Raw genomic sequence first — 20,489 nt, 5'->3', positions numbered from 1 at the left:
GCTGATGACTGGTCAGTACCTGGAGTGTGGGGGAGAGACCCAAGTCCTGGGAGAGAACCACCCAAAAGGATTAGAGGAAACAATACTCAGAGCACAATTTTTGTGAGCCTGAAGTTTTTCAGTGTGTATATTTCTGAATGACTCTAGAATCTGTTAATGTTTCTCAAACTTGGGAACTCAGACCACCCAAGATTATATTCTCAGACCCAAGTTTGAGAAACATTGCTTTGTATGGTTAATGATTCTATAGTCAGTAAACCTAAGGTTATTGTCACTGTGTTGGAATTTATCTGAAAGAAGTTTGTTTTGTTTTTTGTTTTAAAGACTTCACCTATTTATTTGAGAGAGAGAGAGAGGGCACGAGTGGGGGGAAGAGCAGAGTGAGAGGGAGAAGCAGACTACCCGCTGAGTGGTGAGCGGGGAGGCCCATGTGGGGCTGACCCCAGGACCCTGAGACCACATTCTGAGCCAAAGGCAGTTGCCCAACTGACTGAGCCACCCAGGCGCCCCTTAAAGAAGTTTGATATGTCAAATCAAACAGTATTTATCCAGGGCAGAAAATGGTTTGTGTTCCTACCTGTGAGAGTGCAGAAATCCTTGCAATTCATAAGACATCAAGTGAAGTACTCATCAAGTGAAGAGGATTGCCTCAGAATAGGGCAAAATTAGCCGTAAAGATTGACAAAACTTAAAAGCAAGCCTCAAGAGGATCAAATGATTTATAAGTAACTTAATTGAGGGGTGCCTGTCAGTTAAGCATTTGACTCTTGGTCTTGGCTCAGGTCATGATCTCAGGGTCACGGTATCAAGCTCCACGTCAGGCTCTGCACTGGGCGCGGAGTCTGCTTGGGATTCTCTCTCTCCTGCTCCCTCTGCCCCTCCCCCCACTCCCTCTCTCTCTAAAGTAAATAAATAAATCTTAAAAAAAAATAAGTAACTTAATTGTGTCCTAGACAAAGTTTAAGAATATCTATAGGGATACAAAAATATCCAGTACTCAATAACATAAAATTAACAATGTCTGGCATCCAATAAAAATTTATCAGGTATGCAAAGCAGCAGGAAAATACCACCAGTAATGAAGAGAAAAAAAAAAATCAATTAATTGAAACAGACCCAGACATGATACAAATGATAGAATTAGTGGAGAAGGATATTAAAAATTTATCACTAATTTTCTTAAGTTCAAGAAGGTAGAGGAAAGATTGAACATACTATAATGTACACACTGTTCTGTACCCTTTTCCTTTTTTTAAACTTTATTTTTTTTAAGATTTTTTTTTTTTAATTTATTTGAGAGAGAGAGAGAACACAAGCGGGGAGGAGGGACAGAGGGAGAGGGAGAAGCAGACTCTCCGCTGAGTAGGGAGCCCAATGCGGGACTCAATCCTAGGATCCTGGGATCATGACCTAAGGCGAAGGCAGACGCTTAGAAGGCAGACGCTTAACCGACTGAGCCACCCAGGCGCCCCTGTATCTTTTTCTTTTGACCATGTATCTTTCCAAGTCAGTTTGTATAAAGCTTCCCCACGGTTTTTAATGGCTATGTAGTAAGCTTCCCCATTTTTTTTAATGGCTATGTGGGTAAACCAACCTGATTTAACAAGTCTCTCATTAGGACGTCTAGGGTTTTTTTTTAATACTTTAAATCAAGTTATAATTTATATACCATAAAATTCACCCTTTTAAAGTGTACAGTTCAGTGATTTAATTCCAGAACATTTTCATCAACCCCAAAAAGAAACCCCGTACCCATGACATCTAGGTCTTTTACAGTCTTTTGCTAAAGGCAATAATGCTGCACTGGATATTCTCATACACATATACTTCCACACATGGGCAAGAATATCTGTGGGACACGTACTTGGAAATATTTGCTAAGTAGAGTGATTTGTGCACCTAAAATTTTGGAAGGTACTGCTAAATTGTCCTCGCCAGAGGTTATGGAGTATACACTCTTACTAGCAAGGTGTAAAAGTTCCCATTTCCCCACTTACTGATCAGCATAGTCCTTCACCAGACCTTTTTATCTTTGCCAGTCTGATAATAGTATCTCACTGAAATTTTAATTTATATTTCTCTTATTCAAAGTGAGGTTGATTATTTTTATATGTTTAAGGGCTACTTTCCTATTTTAATGAATGATTGTTCATACCCTTTGATATTCTGCAGGATAACTTTTTCTTGGTTATAGGAGCTCTTAATGTATTAGGGAGAAAAGCCTTTCCTGATATAAATTGGGAGTATTTTTCTCACTTAGGTTTTTTGGACTTTTTTTAGTCTTTGGCTTTGTTTATAGTTTTTTTCCTTTACCATGCAGAATTTAAGCTTCCGACCTTTGATCTTGGCTCAGGTCTTGATTTCAGAGTCGTGAGTTCAAGCCCCGTGTTGGGAATGGAGCCTGCTTAAAAAAAGAAAAGAGAAGTGGTAATCAGGTGTGTGGGGTAGTGTTTTCTGACCTCTTGGGATGCCTGTCAGGATTCTCTAAGAACTACAGTCTCCCTCCCTCTGTGACAAACCCTACTGTCATTAAGCTGCTGTTACTGAGGGGAATGTGTCTCGCTCAGGTGTGCTGAGCCAAGAAGCAGTTTTTAACCATTGGTCTAAAGGTTTTCCGTAAGAGGGAAAAAGAGGGGGACTCCTCTTCCCCACGTTACAAATTTCACTTGTGGCCAGAGGCCCACTTAGTGATTCCAGGGTTGTTACTTTCAGGAGAAAAGAGTCTCAGCAAGGAAAGGGAGAACCTTTCCAAAGAGAACTGAACTCTTCACTTTTGAAGTCATTAGTTTCTGATCCTCAGGTTGTCTTCCCACTCCGAATTGTTGTCAATTTCTACACCTCTCCTTTGGTAAGTTATTCTGGTGGACCGTGTGTCCTCCTGGGGAAAGAACTGCTGGATTAGGCGGAGGATGACTAATGTTTTGGCCGGATGTGGAGCTGGAGACATAGGGATAGGAGTCATCTCTTTTAATTTGAAACTGTTTAAAGTCAGAAAAGAGGGGCGCCTGGGTGGCTCAGTCGGTTAAGCGACTGCCTTCGGCTCAGGTCATGATCCTGGAGTCCCTGGATCGAGTCCCACATCGGGCTCCCTGCTCGGCAGGGAGTCTGCTTCTCCCTCTGACCCTCCGCCCTCTCATTCTCTCTGTCTCAAATAAATAAATAAAATCTTAAAAAAAAAAAAATACACAAAAATCAACTGTTATTTCTATACATTATCAATGACCAATCCAAAAATAAAATTAAGAAAATAATTACAGGGCACCTGGGTGGCTCAGTCGGTTAAGCAACTGCCTTCGGCTCATGTCATGATCCTGGAGTCCCGGGATCGAGTCCCGCATCGGGCTCCCTGCTCGGCAGGGAGTCTGCTTCTCCCTCTGACCCTCCCCCCTCTCCTGCTCTCTCTCTCTCTCTCTCAAATAAATAAATAAATAAAATCTTTAAAAAAAATAAAGTCAGAAAAGAGTATGGCCCTTTAAAAGGTAGAATTCTCAGGGTACCCCTGACTATAAAGGCTCGTGGAGTTCTACCCAAAGGCAGAGACCTGTCTGGTAGGACAGATGCCACTGACTGGGACAGGCATCCCCGGGGAGTGTTTTGTCAACTGTTGGAGCCGCCTGTTCGGTTTGATAGGGGAGGCTCCACAATGGCTGTTAATTTCATCCAGTATTATAAAATTGTTCTCTTATTTGTGCTACTCAAGGAGTAGCTTGTCACTTCAAACTTTGGCAGATGTTCTCTGTGCTTGAAAGTCCCAGTGGCGGTGACACCTTGGTAGAGTGACTGGTGCTGACTTCCTCTCTCAGTGTGTTAACCCTTGCATGTCTCCTCTGCTAGAGGAGCTCACACAGGTGTAAAATCGTGAGGGAAGCTGGGATAGTTGTGAAAGGTGGTCTCGGTACAGGCTAGTTTTCACTTACATTTTTCTTAGTTTGTTCCAGAAACTGTTGAGCACTATAAAAAATAATTTACAAAGGATATAGTGGAACTCCATTTCAAAAGTCGTGTCAGAGTAAAGAAATAATATCCACTTTATGGGCTTGGTGGTATGTCGAAATTGCCCAATTTCTTCCATGTGATTGTGATATCTGGGAGACAAGCTCATGGCACAATAATGAGCTGTGGCTGATGCAATTCTGCCATATTAAGTATCAGGATTTAAGGGAAGCCCTTCCCACAGACTTCTATATATCTACTTACTTATAGTTTCCTCGCTTTCCCTTCCTGTGACATTTTCACTGCTCAGAAGTACTGTCGTGGGCGCCTGGGTGGCTCAGTTGGTTAAGCGACTGCCTTCTGCTCAGGTCATGATCCTGGAGTCCCGGGATCGAGTCCCGCATCGGGCTCCCTGCTCGGCATGGAGCCTGCTTCTCCCTCTGGCCCTCCCCCTTCTCATGTGCTCTCTGTCTCTCTCATTCTCTCTGTCTCAAATAAATAAATAAAATCTTAAAAAAAAAAAAAAAAAAGAAGTACTGTCGTGCTAGCATGTTCCTTTGTAACTCCACATCTGAGTCCTCAAAGCAGATTTCACCTGGTCTGCTGCCCCTTTCACAGTTTTAGCCTGGACGTTACCCTTGGATCAGCTTTCCCCCTCTTCTAACTCCTGTCTCGAGACACCAGTCATCTCACCTCTCCACCACAGTTCCACTTCTGATCACCCCAGGCCCTTCAGCAATTGAACGAATTCACCCCCCCCCAACAGGAAGGTCTCACACTGGGGGATACTTACCCCTTCCAGACCCTTCCTGGAGGAAGCAAGTTTCCTTCCATGTGGCAGGAGCCAGTTTTATACTTGTTTGGCCTTGTGACTGATAGGATGGGGAGTTTGGGGGAACTGGAGAGGAGATGACAGTTTCAACCAAGAAAAAACATTGAGTAGAAATTATCCCTTCTGCCTTCTTCGGGCGTGTCCCTCTTCTGGGCATCTCTTCAGGATTTCATTCCTCCGTCCAACTGCCGTTCACAACTGCCCTTTCCAACTGCTCCAGAACTCTTGGCCCCGGCATTCCGTGATGTAAATTATTCCACGCATGGCTCGAAATGGGTGCGAAGCAGTGTTGCCAGGTGTCGGATCACTAGTGTAAGTTTACCGGATCTCGGGGGAGGGAGGAGAAAGGGGGAGAACTGCTCTTGGAACTTGTCCAGTGGTTATTGTTTCAGCCAGAGCACAGTAATCGAGCTGGCTGAGCTTGATGCTGTCGGTGGCTGGGGAGAGAGGGAGCTTGGGGCCCGGAGCCAGGGGGAGTTGGGGGTTGAGATTTTCTACTTTAAAGATTTTAGCGATGGGATATAGATTGTTTGGAATCAAACAGTTGGTGGTGCTGCTGCCCGGGGAGGAACCTGGGACCTCTGGGGCCAAGCCTGAGGCAGAACTGCTTGGGGCTATGGGGTCTCCTCTGTCTCAAAAAGTAGGGAGAACTGGCTTTTTCTGTTTTTATAAAGAGAGCCAAAATATGGCAAGAAATCCAGATTGCTCACCATGTTTGGAAACAGTCAGCCATAAAACGCAACAGGCCTCTGCGTACATGAGATTTTTTTTCCTAAAACAAAAATATTATTTTTCCCCCTTTTTCATGATACATTTTGAGGAAGTGGCTGTTCCTGGTTTACAGTCCCTTTGGGGAATCTGTGTGGGAAGGGTTGCTGCCAGCTATCTTGGATTTATCTAGATTCCTTTTTGACTTGTAAGTTAAGGATTTGTGTTCAATAAAAACAATTTAAATTGAATATTTAGTCTCTTGAATGACCACAAAATTTTAAAAATCCCATTAAAAACAAGCATGTTAGAGAAAAAACGTACGTGAATTACACAGTTACTTATCTAGGAAAGTAAAGAGTGTATTTTTATGTTGTATTGATGCTTTAATCTGCTTTAATCTGCTTGGCTAACCGGCACTTTCTTTATTCCTTTTCTTATAGTTGTCATGGATGATGATGATGACTCGTGTCTCCTTGATCTTATCGGGTAAGATGCTCGTTCCAAAATCAGGGTAAATCAAATGTGTGAGGTTTGCTGTACTAAAACAACCTAATAAGCATATTAAAAACTGGGTGGGTTTTTGGGGTGCCCGGCTGGCTCAGTCGGTGGAGCATGTTACTCTTGATCTCGGGGTCATGAGTTCAAGCCCCATGTTGGGAGTAGAGATTATTTAAAATTAAAAAAAAAAAAACACACAAACTGGGTGGGTTTTTAAAATGAAAGTCAACATAGAATATGGATTAGCAAATAAAGAGATAAAAATATTTGGATATGACAGGGTTCATAGGCCATCCTTTATTAAATTTACCTTCTAACAAATCCCAGGAGGCAGAAATGAGTGATAATAGGAAATGGAACAACATCAAGAAATCAATAATAAAACAAACTATTAATAAAATTGTTTAAAAATAGGGAGAGAATGTTTCTCAGGCTAATACGTCATTTTCTTTTTACCCTAGTGAAAATGAATCCCAAATATAGGTCACGTATTTATTTGCTGTTTTCCTTTCTTTGTTGCTGTTTTCCAGAGACCCACAAGCATTGAACTATTTTCTACATGGACCTAGTAATAAATCTGTAAGTAATATTTAGAGCATCACAGATACAAATTTTGTCTTTTCTTTACAGTTAAAGTAATCACTTTATCAAATTTGTACCTTTGCAGAGCAATGATGACTTGACGAATGCAGGATATTCTGCAGCCAATTCAAATTCAATTTTCGCCAACTCCAGTGTGAGTATTGGAAGCTGAATCCAGTGATAAAGTGTTTCTGTCTCATTGATGGCTCGTGAACCGAGGCTTTCCTTGCCTTTGGAGCCTGATGAGAGTTATTACCTTGTCTCTTGTAATTGACACGGAGGGAGGATCTACTGAATGGTGTTGACATTGTCTCCTTTTAACTTCGTGGACTCAGATAAGCTATATGAGATTTACTTTGCCATTTTCCCAAGCTTTCACCTGTCTTTCTAAAATGACTCCAAAATGTGATAACCTAAGAAAGTCATATTAGAATGTTTTAGACCTTATCACAAAGCTTTAAAGAAATTATTCTTAATTGCAGTTACTTACTAAACATTTCCATCTTAGGCGAGAAAAAAAAGGTAATGACTAAAACTTACTGAGCACTTAGTATGTTCTTGGCGCCAAGGGTTTAGCAAGATCAACCACATTAATCCACACGGTAACTCCGTGAAGTAGGTTCTTTTATGATCAGTATTTTATACATGAGGAAACCAAAGCAGAGAGGTTAGTACTTACTCAAAAGTCTACAGCCAGGAGTTGTAGAGCTAGGCTTCTCCCTCAGGTTGCCCATTCTGGATTCATATTCTCAAGCTCTAGGAGCATCTCGACAAGAAACCTGACCTCTGGGGGATAGGGAAGTCCTGCTTGCGGACGACATCCAGATAACTATGGTTAAGCCTGTGTTACTTTCATCTTTTCAAGTGCCTTCTTCTATCATGGATGGTAGCCCAGAGTCAGACTGCCCAAGTTTGAATCCTCACTCTACCACTCACTAGACGTGTAACCTTGGATCTATCACTACATCTCTGTAAGGTTCAGTTTCCTTATTTATGAAACCAGGAGAATAATAGAACTATTTCCTAGGTTGGTTAACATTAATTGACTAGTCCGTGGAAATTACTTGGTACAGTGCTCGATAAATGTTAACTTAGCAGCAGGGCCTTTATTTTCTTCATCTATAACACGGAAGAGTATTCGGAAGGTCCTTGGGGGTGCACAGTTCTTTCAAGTATTTGAGTGTGTGTAAGTTATGTCGGATCCTATCATGCGAGACACCTCCACATGCTAGGGGTGGTTTTAAAGTCACAACACTGATCTCCAGTAAGGCTTGCGAACCAGGAGCATTTCTGAAATTCATTCTGAACAAGTAATAACTTCATGTGGTGCCATGAAGCCCATAAAGTAGATATTTAGCCTGCCCCTCAATGTTCATGATTTTTATTTACCAACCCTCCTCCTTCCATGTTAGTATTAATTCTAACTTTTCAGACTGCTTCATTCAGTATGTATTTATTGGGTACTTCTATTCCATCATGTCAGGTATAGTAGAAATTTTTTTTAGTAGAAATATATATTTTTTTAAGGATTTTATTTATTTGACAGAGAGAGACACAGTGAGAGAGGGAACACAAGCAGGGAGCCCGATGCGGGGCTAGATCCTAGGACCCTGGGATCATGACCTGAGCCGAAGGCAGATGCTTAATGACTGAGCCACCCAGGCGCGCCCCCCCCCACCTTATTTTAAATCGCTGTTGAGACCATCTTTTCTTTTCTAATCTTGACCTGTCCCCAAAAAACCTGCTGGACAGTGGAGTGTATCTTACTTACCATGTTCCATTTTCTTCGTATGCCTGTGTTGTCTCTAGTTGGAATGCCCATTCCTAAGGGCTCCTTGAGGACAGAAACTAACACACAAGTGGGTGCTCGATAAATAAACTGTTGATGGACCTTTACTTTTGAATAGGACACTGAAAGTAGTTTTGAAAGCGTCATAATAGGCTGATTCCTTCTAAGAAATTAAACGACCGTTCACTCATTTTATGTGAGGAGCTTGTTTTTGTGTGAACCAGTCTTGCTTAGGGTGTTAGGGGTTAGAACTGGGGGGGGCTCCTGGTCCATAGACAGACTCCTAACGGCAACTCATTGTTTGGGAACTCCAGTTCCAGTCCAGTAGCACAGCCTGTCACCGTTCCATTTAACAGCACAAACTTTCAGACATCTTTACCCGTGCGTAACATCATCATACAGAGGGGTCTTGCACCAAACTCAAAGAGAAGACTCGAAAGACAGGGCTAACTCTGGGCTACCTTCTGGACCTCTAACAGAACAATACCCAGAATGCCCAAAAGTCACTCGGACTACTGTCATACAGGGGACTAGACATGGCCATCTCCTGGATACACACACACCCTGGGCTGAGTCTCACTCAAGCCCTGGACTGGGGGCAATCCTGAAAAATCAAGTGTGTGCCAGTATCTCAAAAAATGAAGCTAAACTCCAGGTAGTCATCAGTATGTTCCTGTTATTTATCTATTTTCTATAAAATAATTTACCAGAGCAATGAATAGGTACACTTAACAGAAACAGTGTTAGATATTACTAAGGAAATAGAATATCAGAATAAGCTGAGCACTTTGGAGAGATGTACCTGAAAAGCAGACTGTTAGGCTTTATTCTATTCAAAAGTGAGGTGCTTTTTATTATTATTATTATTATTATTATTATTTTTAAGAATCTATTTCAAAGGTTCGATATGCCAGGTAACATGCTGCTTATTCTTTTAGAATGCTGATCCTAAGTCATCCCTCAAAGCTGTAAGCAACCAGCTTGGAGAAGGGCCCAGTGATGGACTGCCACTCTCAAGTAGCCTTCAGTTTCTGGAAGATGAACTTGAGTCTTCTCCTCTTCCTGATCTCAGTGAGGACCAACCTTTCGACATTCTTCAGAAATCCTTGCAGGAGGCCAATATCACTGAACAGACACTGGCCGAAGAGGCATATTTGGATGCCAGTGTAGGTTCAAGCCAACAGTTTGCACAAGCTCAGCTTCATCCGTCTTCATCAGCATCCTTTACTCAGGCTTCTAATGTTTCAAATTACTCAGGTCAGACGCTGCAGCCTATAGGGGTGACTCACGTGCCTGTCGGAGCATCATTTGCAAGCAATACGGTGGGTGTGCAACATGGCTTTATGCAGCACGTGGGGATCAGTGTGCCCAGCCAGCATCTGTCTAACAGCAGTCAGATTAGCGGCTCTGGTCAAATACAGCTAATTGGGTCATTTGGTAATCAACCTTCCATGATGACTATTAATAACCTAGATGGATCTCAAATCATATTGAAGGGCAGCGGGCAGCAAGCCCCATCAAATGTGAGTGGAGGGCTCCTGGTCCATAGACAGACTCCTAACGGCAACTCATTGTTTGGGAACTCCAGTTCCAGTCCAGTAGCACAGCCTGTCACCGTTCCATTTAACAGCACAAACTTTCAGACATCTTTACCCGTGCATAACATCATCATACAGAGGGGTCTTGCACCAAACTCAAATAAAGTTCCAATTAATATCCAGCCAAAGCCTATCCAGATGGGCCAGCAGAATACATACAATGTGAACAGTTTGGGAATACAGCAGCACCATGTTCAACAAGGGATCTCTTTTGCCTCTGCCAGCTCACCCCAGGGCTCCGTAGTTGGTCCGCACATGTCTGTGAACATTGTAAACCAACAGAACACAAGAAAACCGGTCACCTCACAGGCTGTGAGCAGTGCTGGGGGTAGTATCGTTATTCATTCTCCCATGGGCCAGCCTCACACACCCCAAAGTCAGTTCCTCATACCCACAAGCCTTTCCGTCAGTTCCAACTCGGTACACCACGTCCAGACCATAAATGGGCAACTGCTTCAGACTCAACCTTCTCAGCTCATCTCCAGCCAAGTGGCCTCAGAGCATGTCATGTTGAACAGAAACTCTTCCAACATGCTCAGGACCAACCAACCGTATTCTGGGCAGATGCTGAACAACCAGAATGCTGCTGTCCAGTTAGTGTCTGGGCAGACGTTTGCCGCCTCTGGAAGCCCAGTGATAGTCAATCATGCTTCTCCTCAGATCGTCAGTGGACAGATGCCCTTGCAGCAGGCATCGCCAACCGTATTACACCTGTCACCTGGGCAGAGCAGCGTCTCCCAAGGAAGACCTGGCTTCACCCCCATGCCCTCGGTGACCAGCATGTCAGGACCTAGTCGGTTCCCTGTTGTCAGCTCCTCCAGCACTGCCCATCCTAGTCTTGGGTCTGCGGTTCAGTCGGGAGCAACAGGATCAAACTTTACGGGAGACCAGCTGACCCAGCCAAACAGGACTCCAGTACCCGTCAGCGTGTCTCATCGTCTTCCAGTTTCTTCTTCCAAATCTACAAGCACCTTTAGTAACACACCTGGAGCAGGAACCCAGCAGCTCTTCTGTCAGGTACGTTTGCTTTATCACGTGAAGGTTTGGAAGATTACAGAATGGAAAAATGGAATGTGTATTTCACAGAATATCATTTTCATCCTAAGCTCCCAGTTTATTAACTTCCAGTTTTCAATTTATGATTGATTCCCTTTTTTCTTCCTAATTAAAATGTTTTATCCATCCTAGCATTGGGGTCTGGAGTGGGGACTCTGGAGTCAAACTCATGGATTTGACTCAAAGCTTTATGACATAGAGCAAGTCTTACCTTAACTGACCTCTCTAGACTTAATTTTCCTCATCAATTGAACGGACTATACTAGTACCATTCCATGGGAGTATTGGGAGGATTAAATGAGATAATCCACATAAAGTACTTAGTGTAGTTGACTTCTAACAGCAAATGGCAAATACTCAATGAGAGCCCACTGATACATATACTTGGTGAAATGTATTATGGGCATTTAAAATGAAAGCTTAGTGTAGATTATTTACTTACATCATGGAGTAATCCACTAGCTCATAACGATGGACTGGGTGAAAAAGTTGGGGCTGCTTCTTGAGTGCCAACGGGAAAGGCTCAGGGACTCAGTGTGACTCATCAGTGGGTAACTGGCCTGCACCAGAGGGATGCATACCGAGGGAAGGATCCCAAATTACCTCGGGCAGTTGGTAAACCCACAGGACTATGTTTCAGAAAAGCATCTCAAATGTCATCGGCTTTGGCTCCCACCCCGCTGCCCCCATCTGCTGATCCTTGAACTCTAGCTTCTGGTTCCTGCTCATCCTGAGCACGGCCCATAGTTGCAGCTCCACAACCCCGCCTTCACCCCTGTGATTGACCCTTCTTTGTCCTCCTTTTCCACTGCCTTGCTCCTCCACATTTACAAGTATTCAAAAACCTCTCTGTGCCAGGTACGTCGATATTGCCTAAGGAAACAAAGATTATTTATGATCAAGGATATTCAGTGTATTACTTTCAGTGTCAAAGGTGTATATGTGTGTTATGAAATAATGCCAGACTTCTGGAAAAGTTAAAGTTGCAAGGATAGTATAAGGAATTTCATATACCTTTCACCAAGATTCCCCAAATGTTAACATTTTACTACCATTCGTTTTATCCTTCTCTTCCTCTCCCCTTGCACTCACTCACTCTCTCTCTCGCTTTCTCTCTCTCACACCCACACACATATATACACACAAACACACACACAATTTTGAGAGTAAATTGTGGACATGGTGCATCTTTACCCCTAAATACTTTGGACTTCAGTGTGTATTTTCTAAAAATGGAGACATTCTCCCATATAACCATAGGTTATACAATTATCAAAATCAAGAAATTAGCATGATTACAGTATTATCACCTAATCTACAAACCTTAGCCAGATTTAGTCGATTTTCCCAAGAACGTCCCTTACAGCAAAAGGGGAAAAAAATTATATTGTTTTGTGTTTATGATCCAGGATCACTGTCTAATTTTGTTGCCATGTCTTTAAATCTGGAACAGGTTATCCATCGTTCTTTGTCTTTTATGACCTCGAAATTTTTGAAGAGTACAAACCAATTATTTTGTAGAATGTCCCTCAATTCAGGTTTCTCTGCTGTTTCCTCATGATTAGATTCAGGTCATACATTTTTGGTAACATTGCCACAGAAGTGGTAGGTCCTCACAATATGGACTTGTCCCATTACTGGTGGTGTAAACTTTGAACACTTGCTTAAGATAGTATCTGATGCTTCTTAATAAGTTTCTTCTAAGGGGATACTTTGACACTGTGTAGTTATCCAGTTGCTCATCAAACTTGCACACACTACCACTTAAGCTTCCACTGATAATTCCTGACTAAATCCGTTCTTACAGAATCAGCTATTACTATGATGGCCACCAAATAGAGATTGTCTAATTCCATCATTTATTCTACATTAATTATTGGCATTATACTCTAAGAAAGCTTTTCCTGTTCCCCTTTTACTTATGTCTTTGTTTATATGAGTATGGACTCACAATATTTCTTTTAAGATTTTATTTATTTATTTATCTGAGAGAGAGAGAACACAAGCAGGGTGAAGGGGCAGAGGGAGAAGGAGAAGCAGACTCCCCACTGAGCAGGGAGCCCGACATGGGGCTCGATCCCAGGACTCTGAGATCATGACCTGAGCCAAAGGCAGACACTTAACCGACTGAGTCATCCAGGCGCCCCTCATAAATTCTTATTTTATTCAATGAGTTAAAAATTGTTGTAGTCACTTATCTGATGCTCGTTACTTTGATGGCCATTTGGCACCCCTCCAAATTGGCTACTGGTCCTTCTGACACGTTTCCATCATGCCTTGAGCACTTTCTTTAATTTCTGGCAAAACAAGATGTTCCGTGTTCATTTTTTACTTTCCCTCCTCTGCCCTGGAATCAACCATTTCTTTAAGGAGCCTTATTCCTTCTAGCAGAGAACAGTATTTAGAAACCAAGATCTGAGCACTACATGTTCATTGCGACTGACTTGGATTTCTTTATACACACCCAACATCTGTAGCTATTTATAGATCAATCTACAGATCAATTTATAGATGAATCAATGTATTAAAAACAATGAGTTCAGGGGCACCTGGGTGGCTCAGTAGGTTAAGTATCCCACTCTTGATTTGGGCTCAGGTCATGATCTCAGGGTCATGAGATGGAGCCCCGTGTCGGGATCTGCGCTGGGCATGGAACTTGCTTAAGATTCTCTCTCCCTCTCCCCCTGCCCCTCCCCCCTCCTATGTCAATCAATCAATAAAAACAGTGAGTTCATATTGATACTTTGGATTCTAATCCAGGACCACTGGGTTCATTATTCAGGTCTCCTTCTTTTCCATTTCCAAACATCTTCCATGTTTCCTCTTTTCTAACAGTGAGAAAGGCAGCTCCACAATATATTTACTAAATTGCTCAATCCTAGAATACAGAGAAAATGGTTTCAGAATAGCTAATCCATACCACCGTAAAAAACAAACCTACTAATGAGACATCAGCATCAGTTTACAGTTCTGTCTTTAGCCTAGAGGTATAGAGTCACAATATTGTGTTCATGGGGCACCTGGGTGGCTCAGTCGGTTAAACATCCGACTCCTGGTTTCAGTTCAGGTCGTAATCTCAGGGTCATGAGATTGAGCCCCACATTAGGCTCTGTGTTCAGCAGGGAGTCTGCTAAAGAGTCTCTCTCCCTCTCCCTCTGCCTCTCCCCCCAGCACATGCATGCTCTCTCTCTCTAAAATAAATAAATCTTTTTTTTTTTAAGATTTTATTTATTGGTCAGAAAGAGAGAGAGACAGCACAAGCAGGGGGGAATGGCAGACAGAGGGAGAAGCAGGCTCCCCGCTGAGTAAGGAGACCAATGAGGGACTCGATCCCAGGACCCTGGGACCATGATCTGAGCCAAAGCAGGCACTTAACCTGCTGAGCCACGCAGGCATCCCTAAGTAAATAAAGATTTCAAAATACTGCATTTGAGTTACTTGGCTTAGTACTTTCCCCCCTCCCTTGGTGTAGTTATGCTATTCATCTGAAATATAGTTCTGCTTATTTGTTTCTGTTCATATTTCATTTTAGGAGTCTTTCCCCACTACCCTTGTTGATTTTACCTATTTAATTTCTTTTGAAAGTGTGACCCATTAGCATGGTTCCAAAAGTCAGGGCTCTGCAGAAAGTGTACCTGGAGCACCTCACTCCACCCTTCTCCCACCCTTCCATCCTTCCCTGCCAGTTCTCAGCCGTGTCTGTCATCACCAATCTCATTCATCTCTAGTTGACTTATCCTATGTTTATTTTCATACAAATGAGCAGATACATGTATATTTTCTTATTTCCCTTCCTTTCTTGTTCAAAGTATAGGGTGCTGTAGATACTCTTCTACGCTTCAGTTGCTAAAAAGTTTTTTAAAAACCCAAATATCTAGGGACACCTGGGTGGCTCAGTCACTTAAGTGTCTGCCTTCAGCTCAGGTCATGATCCCGGGGTCCTGGGATCGAGCCCCGCATCGGGCTCCCTGCTCAGCGGGGAGCCTGCCTCTCCCTCTGCCTGCTGCTCCCTCTGTGCTCTCTCTCTCTCTCTGACAAATAAATAAATAAAATCTTTAAAAAAAATTTTTTTAAACATAATAAAAATTAAAAAATAAAAGCCCAAGTGTCTAATAATAGAATCATGGGCTGTGATGAATGCTATGCAGCTACTTAAAATGTTTTCAAAGGGTGCCTGGCTATCTTAGTGGAGTGTGTGACCCTTGATCTTGGGGTTGTAGGTTCGAGCCCCATGTTGGGCATAGAAATTACTTTAAAAAAAATAAAATCTTGGGGCACCTGGGTGGCACAGTTGGTTAAGCATCCAACTCAGTCTCAGCTCAGGTCTTAATCTCAGGGTCGTGAGTTCAAGCCTCCTGTTGGGCTCCACACTGGGCATGGAGCCTACTTATAAAAATAAATAAAACAAAATCTTTTTATATAAAAGTAAGTAAATAAATAAAATGTTTTAAAAAAATTACTTGGTCAGTTGAGCCTCCAGCTCTTGGTTTTGGCTCAGGTAGTGATCTTAGGGTCATGAGATTGAGCCCCGCATTGGGCTCTGTACTCAGCATGGAGTCTGCTTGAGATTCTCACTCCCTCTCCCTGCCCCTCCCACTTGTGCTGTCTCTCTAAAATAAATAAATTTAAAAAAAAAAAATTAAAAAAAAAATTTTTTAAACCCAAAGATTTGGGGAAAGGCTTACAAAATAATTTTAAGTGTACATTTAAATTTGAAATATTTAAAATGTGCTTTTAAATGTATAATAAAGATGGGCACCTGACTGGCTCAGTCAGTAGAGCATAGGACTCTTGATCTCAGGGTCATGGGTTCAAGCGTAGAGCGTACTTAAAAAAATAAATGTAGGGGTGCCTGGGTAGCTCAGTCAGTTGAGTGACTGACTCTTGGTCTCAGCTCAGGTCTTGATCTTGGTGGTCTAGAGTTCAAGCCCCACATTGGGCTCCACGCTGGATGTGGAGCCTACTTTTTTAAAAAAATGTATAGTTAATAAACAATTTGTTTTCACTTTTAGAAAAATAATTGGGGAGAGACAATATGTTGAATTAGAAAACAGAAAACCTATTTGCTTACAAAACACCCAGAAATTTCATTAGAAAGAAATGCAATATAATATTAATAGCAGTTCTCTGGATAGTAGAATTACAGATTATTCTCATTTTCTTCTAGTTTTAAAAACTTGCCCCAAGGGGCACCTGGGTGGCTCAGTCGTTGGGTGTCTGCCTTCAGCTCGGGTCATGACCCCAGGGTCCTGGGATGGAGCCCACATCGGGCTCTCTGCTCAGTGGGAAGCCTGCTTCTCCTCTCCCACTTCCCCTGTTTGTGTTCCCTCTCTCTCTCTCTGTCAAAATAAATAAATAAAATCTTTAAAAAATAAATAAATAAAAATAAAAAATAAAAACTTGCCCCACATAGAAGACATGATACCTGGACAGCATTTATCAAAACATATTTATATATTTTTTAAAAATAAGTAGAACATGCAATTGGTCAAAACTTAAAACAGTTCCAAAATAGTTTGCGGTGAAAAGTAAGTCTTCCGCCAGTCCCCACGTTTCCCTCCCAGAGGCTGCCACCATTTCTAGGTTCTTTATATTCTTCCAGAGATGTCCTCTGCATATACGGTAACAAATATCACATAGACCTACTTACCTCTGCAAAACACCATGGATGTTTAATTACATAAATTGAGGATCATTTTATATCAATATGTATTGATCTGCTTTCTGTTTGTTGTTATAATTAATTATATATAACCAGCCACAGCATGATTTCTTTCTCTTTTTTTATTTTCTGTGTATAAGTAATGGCTTGATTAAGGAGAAAAATCTCTCTGACTCCCAAAAGTTTCAATATCCAAAGGTAACAAGAAGCCTCCACTGGCAGCTCCAAAGTAACTTTTTTGTGACTTTTAATGCCAAAAGGTATGGGAACTGGGTCAGTTGTATTATGTCAAGTGTGTTACTGCTGTAGGTTTTCTGGAACAATTAAGGTATCAGGTGTATTAGAATAAGGAGGATACAGCCTTGGAGGCAGCATGAGTTAGAAAAGTAATGTTGAGGTGTTATCTAACATTTAAAGCCCCAGGACACCCAGAAACACTTACAGTGACTCTATTTTACTTTATAATTTCTGTGTAAAATTTCTGTACAAACTACTTTATAGAATGTCATAATAAACAAAAACACCATTACAAATTACTTTATAGAATGTCGTAATAAACAAAAACACCATTACAGGGACTTTCCATGTTTACCTATTCGGGAAAATTTAACTCAGCAAGTTTTGATCCTATAAAGGGTTAATTCTAGGGAGGAATAAGTTTCTAAATACAGATTTTGGTTTTGGTATAGGAAATATATTTATTTGGTTCAAAATTCAAAAGGTACAGAAAGGTATATATAATAGTGAAAATTTCCCTCCTTCTGTCCCCCAGCCACCCAGTTCTCTCTGCAGGCAACCAATGTAACCAGCTTCTTATAGAATGAATGTAAAAGTCCCCACCCCACCTTTTGTATTGTGAAAACTTCCCAAACCCACAGAAAAATTGGAAGAGTACGGTGAACGCATTCACCTAGATTTACCCATTGTTGTTTTGCAACATTTGCTTTAACTGTGTGCCTCTTTCTCTCCCTCTCTCTCTACACACACACACACGCGTGCACACACACACACACACTCTTTTTTCTCTGAACCATCTCGAAAGTAAGTTACTAATGTCATGACCCCTTAGTCCTAAATACTTCACCAGCTATCTCATAAGAACAAGGACCTTCTTTAACATGGCCACAATATCACTATCACACACAGAAAAGTTAACAATAATACAGTAAAATTGTATCAGATTTCTTCCAGTTGACCTAATAATGGCCTTTCCAACAGTTTCACTCCGGAATCCAGTCAAAGGGCACTGATTCATCTGTTGTCACGTCTCTAGGCTAGAGCAACCCAGATCATTTGTCTTGTAGAGTAGCCTCAGTGTGGAGTTGTCTGATTGTGTCCTCATGAGCAGAGGCAAGCTAAACAGTTGTGGCAAGACACAAAGTGTTGGCTGGGCCTGTTATTGGTGATTCTGGGTGTGATCACTTGGTTAAGGTGACTTCTGCCAGGTTTCTCCTCCAGGTCCTGTACCTTTTTCCCTTTGTAAAGCAGAAATGACCGCTAGGATAGTTCTTTGGGACCATGTGACTATCCTCCCCTCCCCCCCACCCCGTGATTTGCGACTCCATCAGTGAGCCTCACCTGAATATTACATTGGTGGTTGCAAAACGGTGATTTTCTAACTGTATTATCCTATCTAGAGTATTTGGCTGGACTGTTCCATAAAGAAGAGCTTTTTCTCCACCCTCTCTCTCTCTCTCCCTCCCTCTCTCTCTCTTTAGGGCTGTCAGCTTCAGTGCTTACGGACTCGTGGCTGTGCTTGCTCCATCCATCCCCAGCTAACTCTCCCTCTCCCTCTGCCCAATATCATTTTGAGGCTAAGCCTGACATATAAATTCATCTGTGATATTTAGATATTTTAGATCTCTAAAAGATCATGTATTCATTTTGTAGTTAATGTTGCAGTCTTTTGCTTTCATTATTCTTTTTAATGCCTAAAATGTCCCAAATGTGGTCAGTGGAGGCCTGCTGAAGCTGGCTCCTGTCCTTTTGATGTGGCCCCATCTACTTTGAGCTCTTTGTGGCCCAAGATACTGTGCGCATGTCTTCTGATTACCTTGCCTTGGACCTAGAATCAGCCATTCTCTCCTTTTCTGCATGCTTACCCCGAGCTAGACTTTAAGAGGGACTGCAATGTAATGGGAAAAACAAGAGCTTAAATCCCTTAATGCAGAGATAATTTATAGGATTTAAACTTTCTTGTAAATAGATTAATATTCAAAAGTCAGCGATTAAAGCAGGCAATTTACAAGAGTTTAGCCTATTAAGCAAAAGTAAATTATTTTAAGTCCAAATCTCCTTAGATCACTAGAAGATTTAGTAGATTGAAAATCCCTTGAGAGCAGGACCCACCCTGCTTTCCAGCCCCTCCCTGCCCCTCCTCTAGCTCAGCCTGACAACCGTAGAACGGAGCCACTGGATTTTCAGACAACCCAGACTTCAAAATTCTAGGTGGTGTTTGTTCCTCACCTTCTATACTTTTAATAAGTTACTAAATCCTACAGATTCGTCTTTGAATGCCTCACACCTGTTCTTTCCAATAATAATAAAAGTAATGATCGGGCGCCTGGGTGGCTCAGTTGGTTAAGCGACTGCCTTTGGCTCAGGTCATGATCCTGGAGTCCCGGGATCGAGTCCCGCATCGGGCTCCCTGCTCAGCAGGGAGTCTGCTTCTCCCTCTGACCCTCCTCCCTCTCATGCTCTCTGTCTCTCATTCTCTCTCTCGCAAATAAATAAAATCTTTAAAAAAAAAAAAGTAATGATCATATTATTAACAACTGGTACAGTGGCCAGAGGCTCTCCATATTATTGCTAAGCCTTACCTTGGGGCTACAAGGAGTGACCGTTTCCATTTCACAGTCAAGGAGATGGAGGTTCAGAGCATGGCCAAACTGCTCAGAAAGGCAGATTTTACCTGCCAGCTGGAGCTGCTAGTGCAGCATCCCCGTTTCTCTCCTTTTCTGCATCCTTACCCCGAGCTAGACTTTAAGAGGGACTGCAATGAAATGGGAAAAACAAGAGTTGGGTTAGGAATCAGAGCTCGCTTGTAGGTCCCGCTCTGCCAGGGACTGGTTTGGTGATCTAAGTTTATATCTTAAACTCTCTGAGGCCTAATTTGCTCTTCTCTAAAATGAGGAACTCTAGCTATGCAATTGAACCACCTGGGGAGCTTTTTAAAAATATGGATGCATGGGCCTCTCCTTCATAAATTCTGATTTAAATGGTCTGGAGACAGAGCTCTAAGCATCAGCATTTTTCAGAAGCTCCCCAAGTGATTCTAAAGAGCAACCAGGATAGAGAAGCACTGGGCTAGATGATTTCCAAGGCCCATTCTGACCCTAACACATCGACAAATGTAGCAATTATCTGGGTGATTGATTTGCCTTCGGCCTCTTTCTAAAGGCAGATTTCCACCACGTTAATCTTCCTAAAACATTTGCTTGGTGACCTGAACCAAATCATCTGAGACTCCCCATCGCCACAAGAGAAAGTACAAACCCCTGGCTGGCAGTTAAGCTTCTCTGGTTGGAAACCCTCCATTTTAGCCAGGCTGACCCCTCCCACCCCCGTCTCCCTCATTGTGAGCCCCACATCTTTACTGACACGGGTATTCATTAAACTTCCTTTCCTAGCAGGTAGAAATGCTTCCTGTCCTTCAGAGCCCCCCCAAAGCCTCTAAAAGAAAGAAGCCTTTTCCAGTCACCCCAGATACCTTCTCTGCACTTTTTGTTCATACTGCGCACTGGGTGCATAATCACTGACAGTGCTGTTGCCTGCCTGCCTGCCTGCCTGCCTGCCTGCCTTCCTTCCTGCCTGCCTGCCTGCCTGCTT

General features: G+C 42.3%; 1 protein-coding gene across 1 annotated transcript in view; it reads left to right on the top strand.

Annotated features, from left to right (window-relative positions):
* Positions 1-5,921: 5,921 nt before the first annotated feature.
* The window catches only part of BICRAL (BICRA like chromatin remodeling complex associated protein), a 35,861-nt gene continuing 21,293 nt past the window's right edge, over positions 5,922-20,489 (top strand). Inside the window, exons 1-4 of the mRNA XM_044917441.1 lie at positions 5,922-5,962; positions 6,505-6,553; positions 6,642-6,710; positions 9,284-10,960. Coding sequence (XP_044773376.1) covers positions 5,922-5,962; positions 6,505-6,553; positions 6,642-6,710; positions 9,284-10,960 — 1,836 coding nt within the window. The remainder of the gene's footprint in view (positions 5,963-6,504; positions 6,554-6,641; positions 6,711-9,283; positions 10,961-20,489) is intronic.

Source organism: Neomonachus schauinslandi, chromosome 8 (assembly GCF_002201575.2).
Source record: "Neomonachus schauinslandi chromosome 8, ASM220157v2, whole genome shotgun sequence".
NCBI lineage: Eukaryota > Metazoa > Chordata > Mammalia > Carnivora > Phocidae > Neomonachus > Neomonachus schauinslandi.
Note: the sequence above shows the minus strand (reverse complement) of the source record. Positions and strands in the feature narration are given on the sequence as shown.